Here is a 16,995-nt window from a genome sequence, read left to right as displayed (position 1 = left end):
GCCTGAGCCATAGGTTGAGGTGCTAAATTAGGGTTTTCGCCAACCCTTGTGTTAAACACTTCTTCTGAGGAATCGACTTCTACTTTTTCGCCTTCAAAAGTTTGAGTAGGGTTTTCGTTAACCCTAGACTCTACTTCGTCGTCGATTCTGATTTCTGGCGGTGGATTACTTTGAGTCCCCACCACCGCTGACTGTTTTTTCCTTATCTTTGTTTCCTTGCGATTGGCTCTCGCAGTCTTTTCAATCTCTGAATCAGACGGAAGAGTTCCTGGAGCAGATCTGGTCATAAGAAACAAAAAACAAGATTAGTACGTTACCGATTCCCGGCAACAGCGCCAAAATTTAATGCGATCGTTGAGAGCACCAAAAATATCCTATTCCCTGTAAAATAGTAAAAATAATAGTAAAGGGGAAGTAGGGTCGAATCCTCAGTGACCGAATTGTACGAATTCTCGTTTCTTGAAATCCTGGACAATTTCTTGGCCAAGAAAACCTGCGTTCCTAAAAAATAAAAAAATAAAATTAAGAATCTGGAAAAATAAAAACAAAATTTAAAGTGAATTGAAATTGAAAAATTAAATAAATTACAGAAATTAAAATGAGGAAAAATAAATGGAGTTGGAAAAAGAGAAAGTTTCTTATGTGGCGAGATTCCAGCCTCTTGGGTTCAATCCTTGGCTTTTAAGTAACCCTTCTCGAGCAGGATAAGCCAGTTATAGTGGAAGAGGACGCCTACGACCACCAGTTCCAAAGATTTAGACTTAAATTAGGCGGAACCTGACTCTAGCCAATAATCGCTTTTGTGGGACTATCTTCTACTAGATCATCACTTCCCAACGGTGAATACCACACCGTTTTGTCTCTTGGATTTGCCAACCTCTGAAGCAGAAAGCCAACGAACCGACTGTGTAACCTTCCCAAAAGGAACAAAGCAGCCATTCTTTGCACAAGTTGAAAAGATCACCTATTAAGGGACATGGAAGAAGCGTCAGCCCCATAGTGCAGAGAAGCGATGAATACTCTGTTGAGAAGGCTAAGCGAGGATTCTAAGCCTCATAAACCTTTTTAGGGAATTTTGACAACCTTCTGCTAGATTGGTTTAGTGGTTCATGATTTTTGGGGAAGAAATAAATAAAATAGATATGGGATTTTTATTGAAGAAAATATGGAGAGAACAAAATGAAATAGTTTTTGGGAGAGGGAGTGTTTATAGGAAAAAGAGATGTCAAATATGTGCCACTCCACCCCCTATTTATAGTACTAGAAAACCTAGTTTATTCCTAATGAAATTCTAAAAGATAAATACAAATAAATAAAGATAATTAAAGATAAATGAAAATAAATCCTAAAATTTAAATCTAAATAAAAATCCTTAATAATTATCCTAATATAATTGAAATTAAAATAGAGTCTTGTGCTATAAAATCTCTTCTTTTGCATTGTAGTCCTTGGGTCTTCCATGTTTGTATTTTTGGCACCACTTCTCTCTTTCTTTGCATGTTGGCCCATTTTATCTTCAAATTTGCACTTATTGCCCTTAAATTTTCTCTTGTCCCCAATTTAGTCCCTAAAAGATAAAAGACCATAAATAGCCCAAATTAGCAGCATCATACTCAAAATAAATATATAATTAGCACATAAAAATATGACGTTCTAAAGTGTTATCAAAAACATGCACGTATATATCTATGTAAAATGTTGATGTTGTTGTTTTTTTTTTGTAAAAATAATAAAAAAGAAGTGGAAAAAATCTTCAATGCTTAACATTTCAAAAATAAAAAAAAAAAGAATATGAGTGACATGTGTTATGAAAAATAATATAATAGTGAAAGAGTATGTTTATTGTAAATGTGAAAGTTCGTTGTATAATTTGGATTGTAATGTCATTGCATTCGCGTGTATCTACTTTCTTGCATTTTCTTTTTAGTCAAACACTTCTTTTGTGTGTATATTGTTACAAGCCCAATTCGCCCGGCCCATTTTGCAACCCCTAAACCCAATAAACTCAAACCCTAGCCCAAACTAACAATCAAAAGAAAAAAGAAAAGAAAAAAACCCTAGCCGCACTTGTCCCATCACCCCATACCGTCCGCCTCCACCAACTTCTCTGTCACCGCCGTTGACCCCCTCTAGACCTACAAAATAGAAATAAAAAAGGGAGAAAGCAAAAAAGCAGAAAAGGAAAGCAAAACAGTGACGAATAGCATAAAAAAGTTGTTGTAATTGGCTATAAAAGGGCCTAAAACAAACGATGTCCTCTCTTCTTCTTTCTTTTTTACACGAAAAAACAACTAATAGCAGGAATCAAAATATTTCAAAAGAAAAGGTTGTCCTTTCATTCTATTAACTGATTTTCTTATTTTTCCAGTTGATTTAACGCACGTACACGTAACACACACACATATATATATATATATATTTAAAAAGGAAAGGGTATTGTTACCTTTTTCGGAGATCGGAGAAGTCGGAACCGAACGGTTCCCATGGCTCGATCCGATCTCCTAAGTCTCCTTTGCTTGTTTGGACTTCAGATATGGAAAGAGGGGGCGAGAGGCATCGATTCGGAGATTTTTACATCTCCGACCGCCGTATACGGCGGACGCCGATGACCGACGAGCACCAATTCGACGACCGAAAATTGCCTAGGCCGGATTCCCTCACATCTCTCTTTCTTTTTTTCCTCTGCACTGACGAAATGAAAATTTCTCAAAAAATTTTTGCTTTTATAGCCCCTCGGTACGACGTCATTTTGGGGCAAGCATTTAATACCCAAAACGGCGTCGTTTAATCGCCTGACCTGAACTCCGACCCGAGAAACGCATAGGATCCGCGTGTTTTTGGACTGAGGGTCTATTTGTGCCCTCAGTCCCTCCGCTTTTGAGGCCAGTTTCGATGCGGTCCCTTTCCTTTTTTATTATTTTTTTCATTTTCCAGGAATTTCATTTTTGTTTCATTTTGGTCCCTAATCTAACAGTGCGTTTTAGGGGACGGGTTTATTACCCATCCGGTCCTCCCCCGTTGATTGCATGTTCGAATAGGTCCTTTTTTATTGTTTTTAGTTCTGATTTTGCCCCAAATTTTTATTTTGAGTTCAAATTGGTCCCCTTTCACTTTTTACTATTTTATTAATTAATTTAATATTATCATCATTATAACTATATCTTATTTTCATGCTATTGTTTATTATTATTACGTTTGTTCTTCATTATTATTATTTTTTTTGGTTGCGAATTTGCATTATTATCCATATTATTACTAATAATATTATTCCCTTAGTTTATTATTATTGTTTCATTATCATTTCCCATTGTCATTATTATTAATGTATTATTGTTGTTTCTATTAATGTGTTGTTATCATGCTTTACTTTATTATCATTATATTATCATTATTGCTATTATCATATTATTAAATTAATTAATTTTATATTAATTCTGTCATTTTATGTACATATATTTTTCTTTGTGTTATTCCCTTGTTTGTTTTTTTTTTACATTATTATTATTAATCTTTTTTAATTTTTTTCTTTTCTAAAACATATCATGTATTTTACATTATTACCAATTTAAAACATTTTATTCATATTATTTTTATTAACTTTATTTTATTATTAATTCTATATTGTTTCATATATATAATCATTTTTATTTTACGTATTTTAATAGATATATTTTTTGATTAAAAGTGAATCACATGTTTCATACATTATTTAAATTATTACTATTAATATATGAAAAAATTAGTACATATGTGTCGAATCTATAAAGTTATGTATTTTATACTTATGGTTTTCTTTGTACATGTATAAGTATGTTTTTAAGTCTATTATATAACTTATGATAAAACTAATTTAATTTTGCATGCATTTTCCTTTTATTCTGAATCTATATGTATATATATCTCTATAATTTGCAAATCTAATATGTTCTTAAAATTATTATATACTTATATTGTCTTTGCATATATATTTTTTTTATTAAGATTGTTAATTTTAAACCGATATTCTTTAATACTTCGTATATTATTCGATTTAAATGTTCATTCTATAAAATATATTTTAATGGTCATATATATACCTCTGTTTTGTTTCTGTAAAAAGTCTAGTTTAACTATTCATACAACATATAATATGTGTTCATCCTTTTAAATTTGTCTTATGCATATATACATATTTTTCTTTAACTTTCATTTTGTTTTGCATTTTTGCATTTGAATGCGTTGTATTAGGTTGTATATATTATTGTGGTATATTATTTTCGTTTTATATTGCCATCATATTGATTATTCTTCATCCTTGATTAGGAAATTGATAATATTTTTAGATTGGTGGAATTTGATTGTTACCTTGTTAGTTGATTAAACGAATTACATTATCTCCATTTATTCATCATAATATTTCATACATGTATATTATCTCGTGTTTTTTTATTTCCTTTCTGGTTTACAAAATAATTTCTAATTCTTTAAAACTAATTATTCCCTTTTATTTCAAGTTAAATTAGTGTATTTCAAGCTGGTTTTATAATTATTTGTTTAAAAATTCCTTAAAACAGAGGCGATATTCGATGTTTGGCAATTCGGGGAATCGTGCCCTACCGTGCTGGGTTGCAATTTCTCGTTTGCTCAAAATAATCGAATGTCTCTTTAGAATTTCATTCATGTTTTCTAAAAACTTTTTAAAACGAAGGAAATGTTCGATGTTTAGCAATTCGGGGAATAGTGCCCTATCGTGCCGGGTTGCAATCTCCTATTTGTTCAAAATAATCGAATATCCCTTCGGAATTTCATTCGTGTTTTCTAAGGCGAGGCAATGTTCAACGTTTGGAAATTCGAGGAATCGTACCCTACTGTGCTGGGTCTCGATTTTTCGTTGGACTAAATAATTGAGCATCCTTTTGAAATTTCCAAATTATAAATTTTTGGAAGTCGAAATCTATCGTGTTTTCGAGGGTATAAAGGATCGCATCCTACCGTGCTGGATGTGATGCTATATTCCTCTGAAACAAGAAGATTTTGACGACCAATTCAGGTTATTCAAATGTGATCAAAAGGAACCTCATTTCAAAAACATTTTAAATCTTAGACACAAGGACAGTTATTTAATCGATTTGGTACCAATCTTGGGGCATAATGAGGGTGCTAATCCTTCCTCATACGTAACCGACTCCTGAGCCTATTTTCTCAAAACTTCGTAGACCAAAATCATTGTTTTGGTAAACCAGAATGTTTTATTAAAACAATCAAATTTCTAGGTGATCCGATCACACCTAAACAAAAAAGATTGGTGGCGACTCCATTTTTTTTCAAAAAGTCGATCCCCGTTTTCAAAAAAATAGTTTCGACATATATCATGGTTTCTAGCGGTGTGAGTTTGTGAATATCAACTCCAATTTTTTCAACCTACGTTATTCAAATTTGGATGTAGGTGTTATATATGGACATGTCTGGTATGAGCATATTCATTTTATTTTACATTTTTATTGTTTTTTAGATTCCTTGAAGGATCATATATTTATATTTGTGTTCGAATATTTGTCCTAACTTTTAGATACTTTGTATATGTATGATCATATTCTTATTTTACCTAGGGAAATGAGCAAGACTCTCAATTCGAGCACGGATGTCTTCTTGAAGATGAAAAGATTAAGACTATTCAAAATCCTTTGCCGAACAAATTGTTGTGATCTGACATATCTTTCTAATGAGTTACAACTTTTAAATTGAATGGGATGTCTCTTAAGGTCATTATCTTCAAGTTTCAAATCGGAAAACCTTGTTATACTTCTCCTACCTTATAGTAATATTGAACAACTATGGAAGAAAAACATAGTAAGAATTAACTCATTTGGTCATTGTTTTCTATCTTATTTTGAGAATAAAGATGAATTTTTTATTAACATTGAAGAATAACAATAAAAATGAGCTTTCCTATGTTAATCTCTTTTTATCTCTAATTTATTATTGTTTTCAACAACCTCTGTATAAGTTGAAAGTGCTCAACCTAAAAGGGTCTGAAAACCTGATCAAGGCATCAGACTTCACAACTGCCCCAAATCTTGAAATTTTGGTTTTGGAAGGATGTACTAGATTAGCATATGTTCATCCATCTGTTGGAGTTCTTACGAGGCTTAAGCTTTTGAGTTTAAGAGGCTGCAAAAGTCTGAGGATTTTTCCAACAAAAATTGGAATGGAATCTCTTGAAATGTTAATTCTTTCAAGTTGCTCAAAACTTCAAAGCTTTCTAAAGATTGATGGGAAAATGGAATGTTTGTTGGAGCTTTGGTTTGATGGGACAAACATTAAAGAGCTACCTTCTTCAATCGGAAATCTGAGCAGTCTTGTTTTGTTAAATTTGAAAGATTGCAGGAACCTTGTGGATCTCCATTGGAGCATAGGTGGGCGGGTGTAAAAGTTTTAAATCACTTAATCTTTCTGGTTGTTATAAAGTTGAATATTTGCCAGAGAACTTGGAGCAAATAGAATTCTTGGAGGAGCTTGACTCAAGTGAAACATCCGTGACAAAACCACCACCCTTCATTTTTCAATTTAAAAATCTTAAAGTTATGTCTTTTAATGGGATCAAGAGACCTTCTTCCAAGTTAAAAAAAAAAAATCCTTTCTTCTCTGTTAAATGTAATCCAAACAGGAAGGACAATTTCTATGGCTCTGACGTTGCCTTCGTTGTTAGGTTTGAGTTCATTAACAAGGCTGAATCTAAGGGACTGCAATCTTTGTGAAGGAGATATTCCTGGTGATATTTCTCGCCTATCCTCTTTGAAACAACTTGATCTTGGTGGTAACAACTTCATCAGCATACCTTCGTGTGTTACTCGATTTTCCAAGCTTGAATTTCTTAGATTGTTAGATTGCAGGGCGCTTAAATCGTTGCCTGAGCTTCCAACAAGTATACGTGGTTTAAGAATAAATGGTTGTACTTCTCTCGAAATAGTGGCAAATCCTGCAAATCATCAAAAGTTTGCAATTTGAAGGATTGGGCAACTATATTAGGTGTTAATTGCTTCAGATTGGCTGAGAACATCGATGCCTTAACATTGCTGAAAAAATATCTAAAGGTTCGTTAATATCTCTATTTCTGTGTGTCTTGTAGTTATTCATGTTGTCTCTTACCAAACAACCAGAGGTTTATTTTGCAGGTATTTGGAAATACAAGAAAAAAGTTTGTTATTATTATACCTGGAAGTGAACTGCCAGAATGATTTAGTCAACAAAGAGGTGGCTCTTCGATTAAGATAGATTTGCCTCTGGAAGTTTGGAATGATAGTCAATGGATGGGAGTTGCTTTGTGCTGCATTTTTGTGAGTGATAATGCTTCAAGGGATGAGAATCTCATGTGTAGAACTGTTATCCACGGTAGATATTCTAGACAGGCCAATTGCACTCGATCTAATTTCCAGGGTAGAAATCCTCCAATAGTCGATTGGAGTGGCTGCTCTCTAAATTATGGTCTAGAACAGCCCGTAACGAAGGACCACATGTTAATTCGTTATTTCTCGCGTGACAAGTTTTATCCAATTTCTTTGGAAGACAAATGTGGTGAACGTGAAACCAATAATTTATGGACAACAGACTGCTTAGATCAGGAATGTCATCAACTTGACTTGTCGTTCACAGATCCCTTCCATAACAGTGTTAAGGTGAAGAAGTGTGGTGTTAGAATAGTGTATGAGAGAGATCTGGAAGAGATGAACAAATAAAAGAGCTGCATAGTAGTCAGTGTTGTGCAAATTTTGAAGATATCCAGCAACACTCTGTTGATGATGGATCAATAGGTAACGGTTCCCTATAAAGCAGAAACGTAAATATATGAGGAGAAGGATGAAGGGCCGCAATCAAAACAGATGCAAAAAAAAAAAAATCAATTCTACAATGAGTACATTGAGGAAGAAGCACTAGTTGTGGTAAACTACTTCATTAGCCTTGTCCTATTAATTTTTTTTATGACCTTTTTTTTATCTATAATATTATTTATAGTTTTTTATTTTATTTTAAGTATTTAGTTTTGATATCTTACTCTACAATAAATGAGATATAATTTTTCAAATATATATAATATTTAACCTAAAAATTTTAGCATATACATGTTGAACAGAAACTCGTATTCTATGCCTATCCCAAATTTAAATAATAACATTCAAAATATTATTCATTTTTATATAATTAGATTTCATGATCGCAGATTGAAAAAATATAAACGACTAGAGATAAAATGTGGAGGAAGTTTTGATTGCTCCATGAAGAAGCAACTAATAAGTAAGTTGCGAATTCTTTATTAATGTTATAATCATCCTTTTATTTTTGTTATTAGACTATTTTCGTAAAATAAATTTGTCCTTTCATTTTTGTTCGAAATTGTTAGACACCAAGTTATGTATTAAATATGATATGTGTCTAGTTAAACTTTTAAAATTGTTTTAATATATTTAAAATATCAAATAAAAATAATATAGACAAAATATTAATTTAGTTCTTAATGTTTACATTTTTTTATCACTTTACATTTTATTCTTTGTTTGGGTTAAATTTGACACACAACTTTTAAGAAAAAGTTAAATTTGACCATTAACTTTTTAATAAAGAAACAAAATGATATTTTTTTAAATTGAAAATATTAACTAAAATATTAAAATTTTAAACACAACAACCTACTCCATGCTAAAATTTTTTAATTCTTATGAAAAATTTATATTTTTTAAATTTAAATTTAAATTGTGATTTATTTTTATTTTTTATTTTTATAGTTTTTGACTTATTTGTTAGTGTGACGTATAAGAATAATATATAACAAATATTAAATACCATCTCATAGAATAAGAATAATATATAAAAATTCATTGCTTTTCAATTTTGTTTATTGTCTTTAGTTTTTTTTAGTAGTTACACATCTTCATATGAATAAATATTCTCATTGCGTGATACAAATTATCATCTCTTTTCTTTCAATTTAGTTGTTTTGTTTATTCATATGTTTTCATTAAGCTTTATTCATTTCATTTTCAACTTCCATTCTCATTTTATTGAATTGATTACAATGTGATATTTTTGTTAGATGATGATTATATACTCTTTACAATTCTATAATTTAAAGTGTAATTTGACAATTTTTTTTTTCTTTTAGCAAGTCGGTGGTGTATCACTCAACAATAAACAACGATTGTCTTTAACTTTGATGCCATTCTTTTAAAAATTATTTATGGCTAAGAAGTAATATCTTTTAAAAGCTTTAATATCAATTTTAGTTTCTAAGTTAATATCAATTATTAAACTACTAATGTGCATGAAAATTTTAATGAAATTTTTTTAGAGATACGTTAAGTATTACTTTGTTCTGTTCTTTTTCTTATGCAGTTATAGTTGTTAGACTCGTAAAAATAAGCTAAACATATATTTTTTTTTGTTTTAATTCAAAATTAAAAAAAAATTGAATTTGAGTGGTATTTTATTTAAGATGATTTTAGAATTATTATAGATAATATTCTTTTATTAATTTAAATACTACATTATTATTTGAATAGCATATATTGGAGATTACATTTGATTTTAAAAACTATTATTGCTATATATTATATATTAGAGAATACCATCAATAAAACTTATCATCATTTTCTTTTCTTGTAATTGACTTGTTAGACTTCCACCACTACTCGCTTTCATAGATTATTGTGGAGATTCGTTCTCATACTTCCTCATGTCGTTTACCATTTTCAAAAACATAGATGAGATTGTGGCTGCTGCAAATGGGTTGGGAGCAGTAGGAGGAGTATTTCGGGATGCTCAAAGCGAATGGATTGCCGAGTACTTTAGAGGCACTCTGCAAGTCGAGTTATGGGCAGTCGTGGATGGACTTGGTGTTGCATGGGAAAAGGGATTTCGGCAACTTCTTGTTGAGTTAGATAGTGATGATGCTATTCATCTCATTAATTCAACTCAAGCAAAGGAAAGTAACCTAAGGTTGGTGCATGTTATAAGCAGACTTAGGGAACGACTGTGGTAAGTTGAGTTCATCATAGATTGCGTGAGTCAACAGTGTAGTTGATAGTTTAGCAAAGAAAGAACTCAACTTCATCGATAATTCGTATACTAGAAAATTTACTAGACGAGCTAAGAGACAGTCTTGAATGGGATCACATTGGACCTACCTTTCATCGATTTAGATTTTGTTTGTTGTTTTTCTCTCTATTCAAAAAAAAAAAAAGACTGTTGGCTGGGGTTCAAAGCAGAGGGATGTTTTATTTTTCTTTTACTTTGGGCTGAATACTGTAAAAAGGAAAGGGTTTTTGTATTGTTGGGCCGATGTTTCCAGCTTAACCCGGCTGCAATGAGCCCAAAATTTCCATATGTAATTACTCTGTCATCTTTATGCTGGTTTGATGATTGAGTTTGAAAATTGTTTGGATCCAATTTTCTTTACTTGACACTTTCCACACCGAAAAGCAAAATGTGTTTGAACCAAAAAAATTAAGGAAAAGAAAAAGGTGATTAAGGGGCGTGCTTCTTCACTTTGCTTTTCTAATTAAAGTAGCCTCCACTCTGTGGACGAAGCAACCAATTCTGCCCTCACCGTCAACGATTCTTCCTGGAAAGCACCATCATTTTCATTTGTCACCAAACTTCCACCACTACACCTTTTCATAGCTATTATGATGGAGATTCGTTTTGAAGAAAAAAAAAGGTAGGACATGTATAGAGAAATTGCTTAGAAACCTGTGTCCGCTTTCCCTTTCTTGATGCTCCTCTACTTGGTCTGTTTCTAGTTTCTTTCTTCATATTGAGCCACCGTATTTTCTGGTTTTCCCAAACTAGATTGTCATATCTTTTTCCTTCTCAGACTTCCTCATGTCCTCGTTACTGTCAACTTCCTCGTTATTCCTAGACAAAAAGAATATGACGTATTCTTCAGTTTTAGAGGTGAAGATACTCGTCATAACTTCACAGACCATCTCTATGATGCTTTGAGAAGGACCGGAATCGTCACTTTCAGGGATGATCCAAAGCTGGAGGCCGGCGAAGAGATCGCGCCTGAGCTCTTCAAAGCAATTCAACAATCATGGTGCTCACTAATCGTTTTCTCGGAAAACTATGTCTTTTCAGGTTGGTGCTTGGAGGAACTTGCTGAGATTGTTAAACAAAAAAAGGAGAATGGACATAAAGTATTTCCAATTTTCTATGGTGTGGATCCATCTGATTTAAGAAAACAAAAAGAGAAAGTTGAAGCAGCTTTTGCCAAACATGAAGAGAGATACAAGGAAGATGAAGCAAAGATCCAAAGGTGGAGAAGTGCTTTAACTGAAGTGGCTAATATCAAGGGATGGCACTCAAATAATAGGTTTTTTTTTCTTCAAATTTGTTTTGAAATAGCTGTTTTATATATATATTGACAAAATTGGAAAATTGTTATTTTCTAGTGTTATAAGGCAAATAAGGCAATAACACCAGAAAAACTATAAACTCAAGTCCTCCAAGTGTATCCTAAATTTGTTCGATAGAGTACTATGCGTTTCATATCTTAATTTTTTTCCTAGATCATTTAACTTCATTTCCATATCAATAATTTTCTTAATTAAAAATTACATCTTTGTATCTTTGAAGGCATGAATCAGAATTTATTGGAGACATTGTTAAAAAAATATCAGCAAAGTTATGTCAAACATATCCAATTGTCCATGATGATGAGTTAGTTGGAATTAGTCCAAGCTTGGACAATTTGCATTCGGAAATAGAAATTGGGGAAGATGATATCCGTATCATAGGAATTTGTGGTATGGGTGGCATTGGCAAAACGACCCTCGCAAGAGTTGTTTATAGTCAAATGTCCCCTCATTTTGAAGGTAAAAGCTTTCTTGCTAATGTTCGAGAAGTTTCAGAGAAATATGGACTTGTTTCTTTACAAAAACAACTACTTTCTCAGATCTTGCTTGATGAAAGCTTCAATTTTTTTAATGCTCATGAAGGGAAAGCCATAATTAACCACAGGTTGTCTCACAAAAAAGTTCTTGTTGTTCTTGATGATGTTGATAACCTACAACACTTGAAATGCTTGGTTGGAAGGCGTGATTGGTTCGGTTTAGGGAGTAGAATCATTGTAACAACAAGAGATGAGCATTTGCTTCGATCTTATCGAGTTGATGGTGTTTATAAGCCTACAACATTGAAAAGAAATGATGCACTTCATCTTTTCAATTTGAAAGCTTTCGGTTGTGAGAAAGTGCCAAAAGAGGATTTCATTGAGCTAGCTAAACATGTCGTAGGTTATGCTGGTGGACTCCCCTTAGCTCTTGAAGTTTTGGGTTCTTTTCTGTGTGATAGAGATGCAAGGCAATGGAAAAGTGCAATAGAAAGACTTGAAAGAGATTCTAACAAAGAAATTTTTGACAGACTTCAAATAAGTTTTGATGGACTGGAAGAAAGGGAGAAGAATATTTTTCTAGATATAGCATGTTTCTTCAATGGGGAGGAGAAAGATTTTGTAATGGAAGTATTGGATGGTTGTGAATTTTTTCCGGATATTGGAATTGATGTTCTTATTAAAAAATCTCTACTAACTATTAACAGACACAACCAGTTGTTGATGCATGACTTGCTACAAGAAATGGGGGGAAAAATTGTTAGGGAAAAATCTATTGATGAACCTGGAAAACGTTGCAGATTGTGGGAGGAAAGAGATGTATATCATGTGCTAACAAAAGCAACTGTAAGTAATTCTACAAAAATTATATATATATATACATATTTATATATGTAGCTTAATTGATTCAAACAATTAAATTTAAGATGTGGCATTAATTAGATTTGAGGTTGAATTTGAAACGACGACATCTTTTGTACAAAAACATATTAATAAGAAATGCAGGATATGTATAAACAAAAATGTAATTTCATTGAATTACTTTAGTTGAAAATGTTTTATTTAGCTTGTGTTTTACTATACATACAATGATAATCATAAATGTAAACTTTATGAGCTTTTGTAATATTTTACTTTTATTTTTTTTAGGCTACAGAAATGATTGAAGGCTTAATCATCGACAATAAAAGGTAAGATGACATACAAACATATATATCTATGTATACTTTTGATTTTTTTTTTAAATAATTAAAAGGGAGTGGCAACCCTTTAATGCTTACTATTTAAAATAAAAGAAAAAGAAGTGGTATGAATTATTGAAAAAAAAAGAATGTTGCATTTAATTGTATCTATTTTCTTGAATTTTCTCTTTAGTCAAACACCTTTCTTGCGTTTATATCATGGTTTCTAGCCTTATATGTTATTTCAAGATATGTGAGTTGTATTTGACATGTGTATATTCATTTTTCTTAACTTTTTCATATATTCCAAAAGCCCTTGAAGGATTATATCTATATATCCATATCTGAACATGCTTTAGATATAAGTGTTAGATACGAGTATTTCAAAAAAGAAGCAATGAAGTGATTAAAGTTTTAGAGATTATGTTTTATATAGCTTTATTCTTATACTTGTTCGCCCAGGGAATTGGACAAGACTCTCACTTTGAATGGGGATACTTTCTTGAAGATGAAAAGATTAAGATTGGTCAAAGTCCATTGTCTTTCAAATTGTTGTGATCTCACCTACCTTTCTAATGAGCTACGACTTTTAGAATGGTCAGGATGTTCTTTAAGATCTCTGCCTTTAGGCTTCCAACCAGAAAATCTTGTTGTACTTCTCTTGCCTTATAGCAATATTGAACAATTGTGGAAGGAAAATACGGTAAGAATTAACTCATTTTGTCTTTGTTTTCGAATTCGAGAGGAACATATTAACATAGAAGAATAAAAATGAAAATAAGCTTCACCATATTTTTTCTCCTTTTATCTCAAATTTATTATTGTTTTCAACAGGCCCTGTATAAGTTGAAAGTGCTCAACCTCAAAGGGTCGGAAAACCTGATCAAGGCACCAGACGTCACAACTGCCCCAAATCTTGAAATTTTGGTTTTGGAAGGTTGAACTAGATTAGTATATGTTCATCCATCTGTTGGAGTTCTTACGAGGCTTAAGCTTTTGAATTTAAGAGGCTGCAAAAGTCTGAGGAGTTTTCCAACCAAAATTGGAATGGAATCTCTTGAAATGTTAATTCTTTCAGGTTGCTCAAAATTTCAAAGCTTTCCAGAGATTGATGGGAAAATGGAATGTTTGTTGGAGCTTTGTTTTTATGGGACAAAAATTAAAGAGCTACCTTCTTCAATCGGAAATCTCAGAAGGCTTGAAGTTTTGAATTTAAAAGACTGTAAAAGTTTTAGGAGTCTTCCAACCAAAATTGGAATGGAATCTCTTGAAAAGTTAATTCTTTCAGGTTGCTCAAATCTTCAAAGCCTGCCAGAGATTGATGGGAAAATGGAATGTTTATTGGAGCTTTATTTAGATGGGACAAACATTAAAGATCTACCTTCTTCAATCGAAAATCTCAGAAGACTTAAAGTTTTGAATCTAAAAGACTGCAAAAGTCTTAGGAGTCTTCCAATCAAAATTGGAATGGAATCTCTTAAAAAGTTAATTCTTTCAGGTTGCTCCAATCTTAAAAGGTTTCCAGAGATTGATGGCAAAATGGAATGCCTGCTAGAGCTTTATTTAGATGGGACGGCCATTAAAGAGCTACCTATTTCAATTGGAAACCTGAGCAGTCTTGTTTTGTTAAATTTGAAAGATTGCAGGAACCTTGTGGATCTCCCAGAGAGCATAGGTGGGTGTAAAAGTTTAAAATCTCTTAATCTTTCTGGTTGTCATAAAGTTGAATATTTGCCAGAGAATTTGCAGCAAATAGAATTCTTGGAGGAGCTTGACTTAAGTGAAACATCCATGACAAAACCACCACCCTTCATTTTTCAATTTAAAAATCTTAAAGTTCTGTCTTTTAATGGGAGCAAGGGATCTTCTTCCAAGTTACAAAAAAAACTTCCTTCTCTGTTAAAGGTAATCCAAAGAGGAAGGACAAATTCTATGGCTCTGATGTTGCCTTCGTTGTCAGGTTTGAGTTCATTAAAAGAGCTGAATCTAAGGGACCGCAATCTTTGTGAAGGAGATATTCCTAGTGATATTTCTCGCCTATCCTGTTTGGAAGTACTTGATCTTGGTGGTAACAACTTCATCAGCATACCTTCATGTGTAACTCGAATTTCCAAGCTTGGATTTCTTGTATTGTCAGATTGCAGAGCGCTTAAATTGTTGCCTGAGCTTCCAACAAGTATTCTTGGTGTAATAATAAATGGTTGTACTTCTCTCGAAATAGTTGCAAATCCATCAAAAGTTTGCAATTCAAGTTTTTGGTCGGATATGATAGGTGTTAATTGCTTCAGATTGGCTGAGAACATCGATGCCTTAACATTGCTGAAAAAACATCTAAAGGTTCGTTAATATCTCTGTTTCTCTGTGTCTTATAATTATTCATGATGTTAGTTACCAAACAAGCGAAGTTTTATTTTGCAGGTATTTGGAAATTCAAAAAAGATTTTTACTATTATTATACCTGGAAGTGAAATGCCAGAATGGTTTAGTCAACAAAGAGGTGAGTCTTCGATTAAGATAGATTTGCCACTCGAAGTTCGGAATGATAGTCAATGGATGGGAGTTGCTTTGTGCTGCATTTTTGTCAGTGATGATGCTTCAAGGGATGAGAGACTCATGTGTAGAGCTGTTATCCACGGTAGATATTCTAGACAAGCCAATTGCAGTCAATCTAATTTCCAGGGTAGAGTTCCTCGACAAGTCGATTGGAGTGGCTATACTGTAAATGATCATTTTGAACAGCACGTAATGAAGGACCACATTTTAATTCGTTATTTCTCGCGTGACAAGTTGTATCCAATTTCCTTGGAAGACAAATGTGGTGTACATGAAACCAATAATTTATGGACAACAGATTGCTTAGATCAGGAATGCCATCAACTTGAGTTGTCGTTCACAGATTTCATCTGTAACAGTGTTAAGGTGAAGAAGTGTGGTGTTAGAATAGTGTATGAGAGAGACTTGGAAGAAACACAAGTGCTGCATAGTAGTCAGTGTTGTGCAAATTTTGAAGATATCCAGCAACACTCTGCTGATGATGGATCAATAGGTAAGGGTTCCCTAATAAAGCGAAAACGTAATATGTATGAGGAGATGGATGAAGGGCCGCAACCAAAACGAATGCAAAAAATTTTCAGTTCTATAATGGGCAGACTTGGGAAGAAGCACTAATTGTGGTAAACTACTTCATTGGCCTTCTCCTATTAATTGTTTTTATTTTTTGACTTTTTTAATCTAACATGTTATTTACAGTTTTTTTATTATTTCATTTAAAGTATTCACTTTCGATATATTTACTCTACAATAAATTAGATATAATCTTTCAAATATATATATAATTAACTTAAAAAATCTAAGCATATACATGTTAAACACAAACTCGTATTCTATGCCTATTCCAAATTTGGGTAACATTGTTTCTTTTTTATAACATTCAAAGTATTATTCATTTTTATATAATTAGATTTTGTGATAACAGATTGTAAAAATGTAATCAGGTGGAGATAAAATGTGGAGGAAGTTTTGATTGCTCCATGAAGAAGCAACTAATACGTAATTGACAATGTTTAGGTTATAATCATCCTTTTATTTTTGTTATTAAACTATTTTCGTAAAGTAATATTGTTGTATTTTTTTGTTCGAAATTGTTAGGCACCAAGTTATGTTAAATATGATGTGTCTAATTTAATCTTTTAAAATTGTTTTTATATATTTGAAATATTAAATAAAATGTAGGTACAATATCAATTTAGTCCTTAACGTTTACATTTTTTATCATTTTACCTCATATTCTTTATTTGAGCTAAATTTGACTCTTAACTTTAAAAAAAAAAGTCAAATTTGAACATCAATTTTTTAATAAAGAGGGGAAATGATATTTTTTTAAGGAGAATACTAACTAAAACATTAAAATTTAAACACAACAACTTACATGTAATTCATGTGTATTCCATG

At 32.1% G+C, this 16,995-nt stretch overlaps 2 protein-coding genes across 2 annotated transcripts; both read left to right on the top strand.

Moving 5' to 3' along the window:
• The first annotated feature begins 6,259 nt into the window (after nt 1–6,259).
• On the top strand, nt 6,260–7,043 carry LOC121210075 (TMV resistance protein N-like). The gene is made up of 3 exons (XM_041082159.1): nt 6,260–6,395; nt 6,463–6,515; nt 6,613–7,043. Exons 1-3 carry the CDS (start codon nt 6,260–6,262, stop codon nt 6,985–6,987), a joined length of 564 nt encoding a protein of 187 aa, XP_040938093.1. The 3' UTR covers nt 6,988–7,043.
• Nucleotides 7,044–9,706: 2,663 nt separating this feature from the next.
• Nucleotides 9,707–16,785, top strand: LOC107956395 (disease resistance protein RPV1). Its single transcript, XM_041082158.1, is given in 9 exon segments — nt 9,707–10,008; nt 10,541–10,690; nt 10,790–11,344; nt 11,608–12,709; nt 13,013–13,053; nt 13,507–13,747; nt 13,879–15,381; nt 15,463–16,217; nt 16,539–16,785. Coding segments are annotated over 8 exon segments (4,644 nt in total). The 3' UTR covers nt 16,213–16,217; nt 16,539–16,785.
• Nucleotides 16,786–16,995: the final 210 nt, after the last annotated feature.

Source organism: Gossypium hirsutum, chromosome A11, assembly GCF_007990345.1.
Source record: "Gossypium hirsutum isolate 1008001.06 chromosome A11, Gossypium_hirsutum_v2.1, whole genome shotgun sequence".
Classification (NCBI taxonomy): domain Eukaryota; kingdom Viridiplantae; phylum Streptophyta; class Magnoliopsida; order Malvales; family Malvaceae; genus Gossypium; species Gossypium hirsutum.
This window is presented reverse-complemented; position numbering and strand designations above follow the sequence as displayed.

What these genes read in the sequence shown, in the direction of transcription:
- LOC121210075 (XM_041082159.1), top strand. Translation starts at nt 6,260, where the DNA reads ATGGAATGTTTGTTGGAGCTTTGGTTTGATGGGACAAACATTAAAGAG. An exon ending in GGATCTCCATTGGAGCATAG is followed by an intron (nt 6,396 to 6,462) that starts GTGGGCGGGTGT and finishes AATATTTGCCAG; the next exon opens with AGAACTTGGAGCAAATAGAA. An exon ending in TTGACTCAAGTGAAACATCC is followed by an intron (nt 6,516 to 6,612) that starts GTGACAAAACCA and finishes TAAAAAAAAAAA; the next exon opens with ATCCTTTCTTCTCTGTTAAA.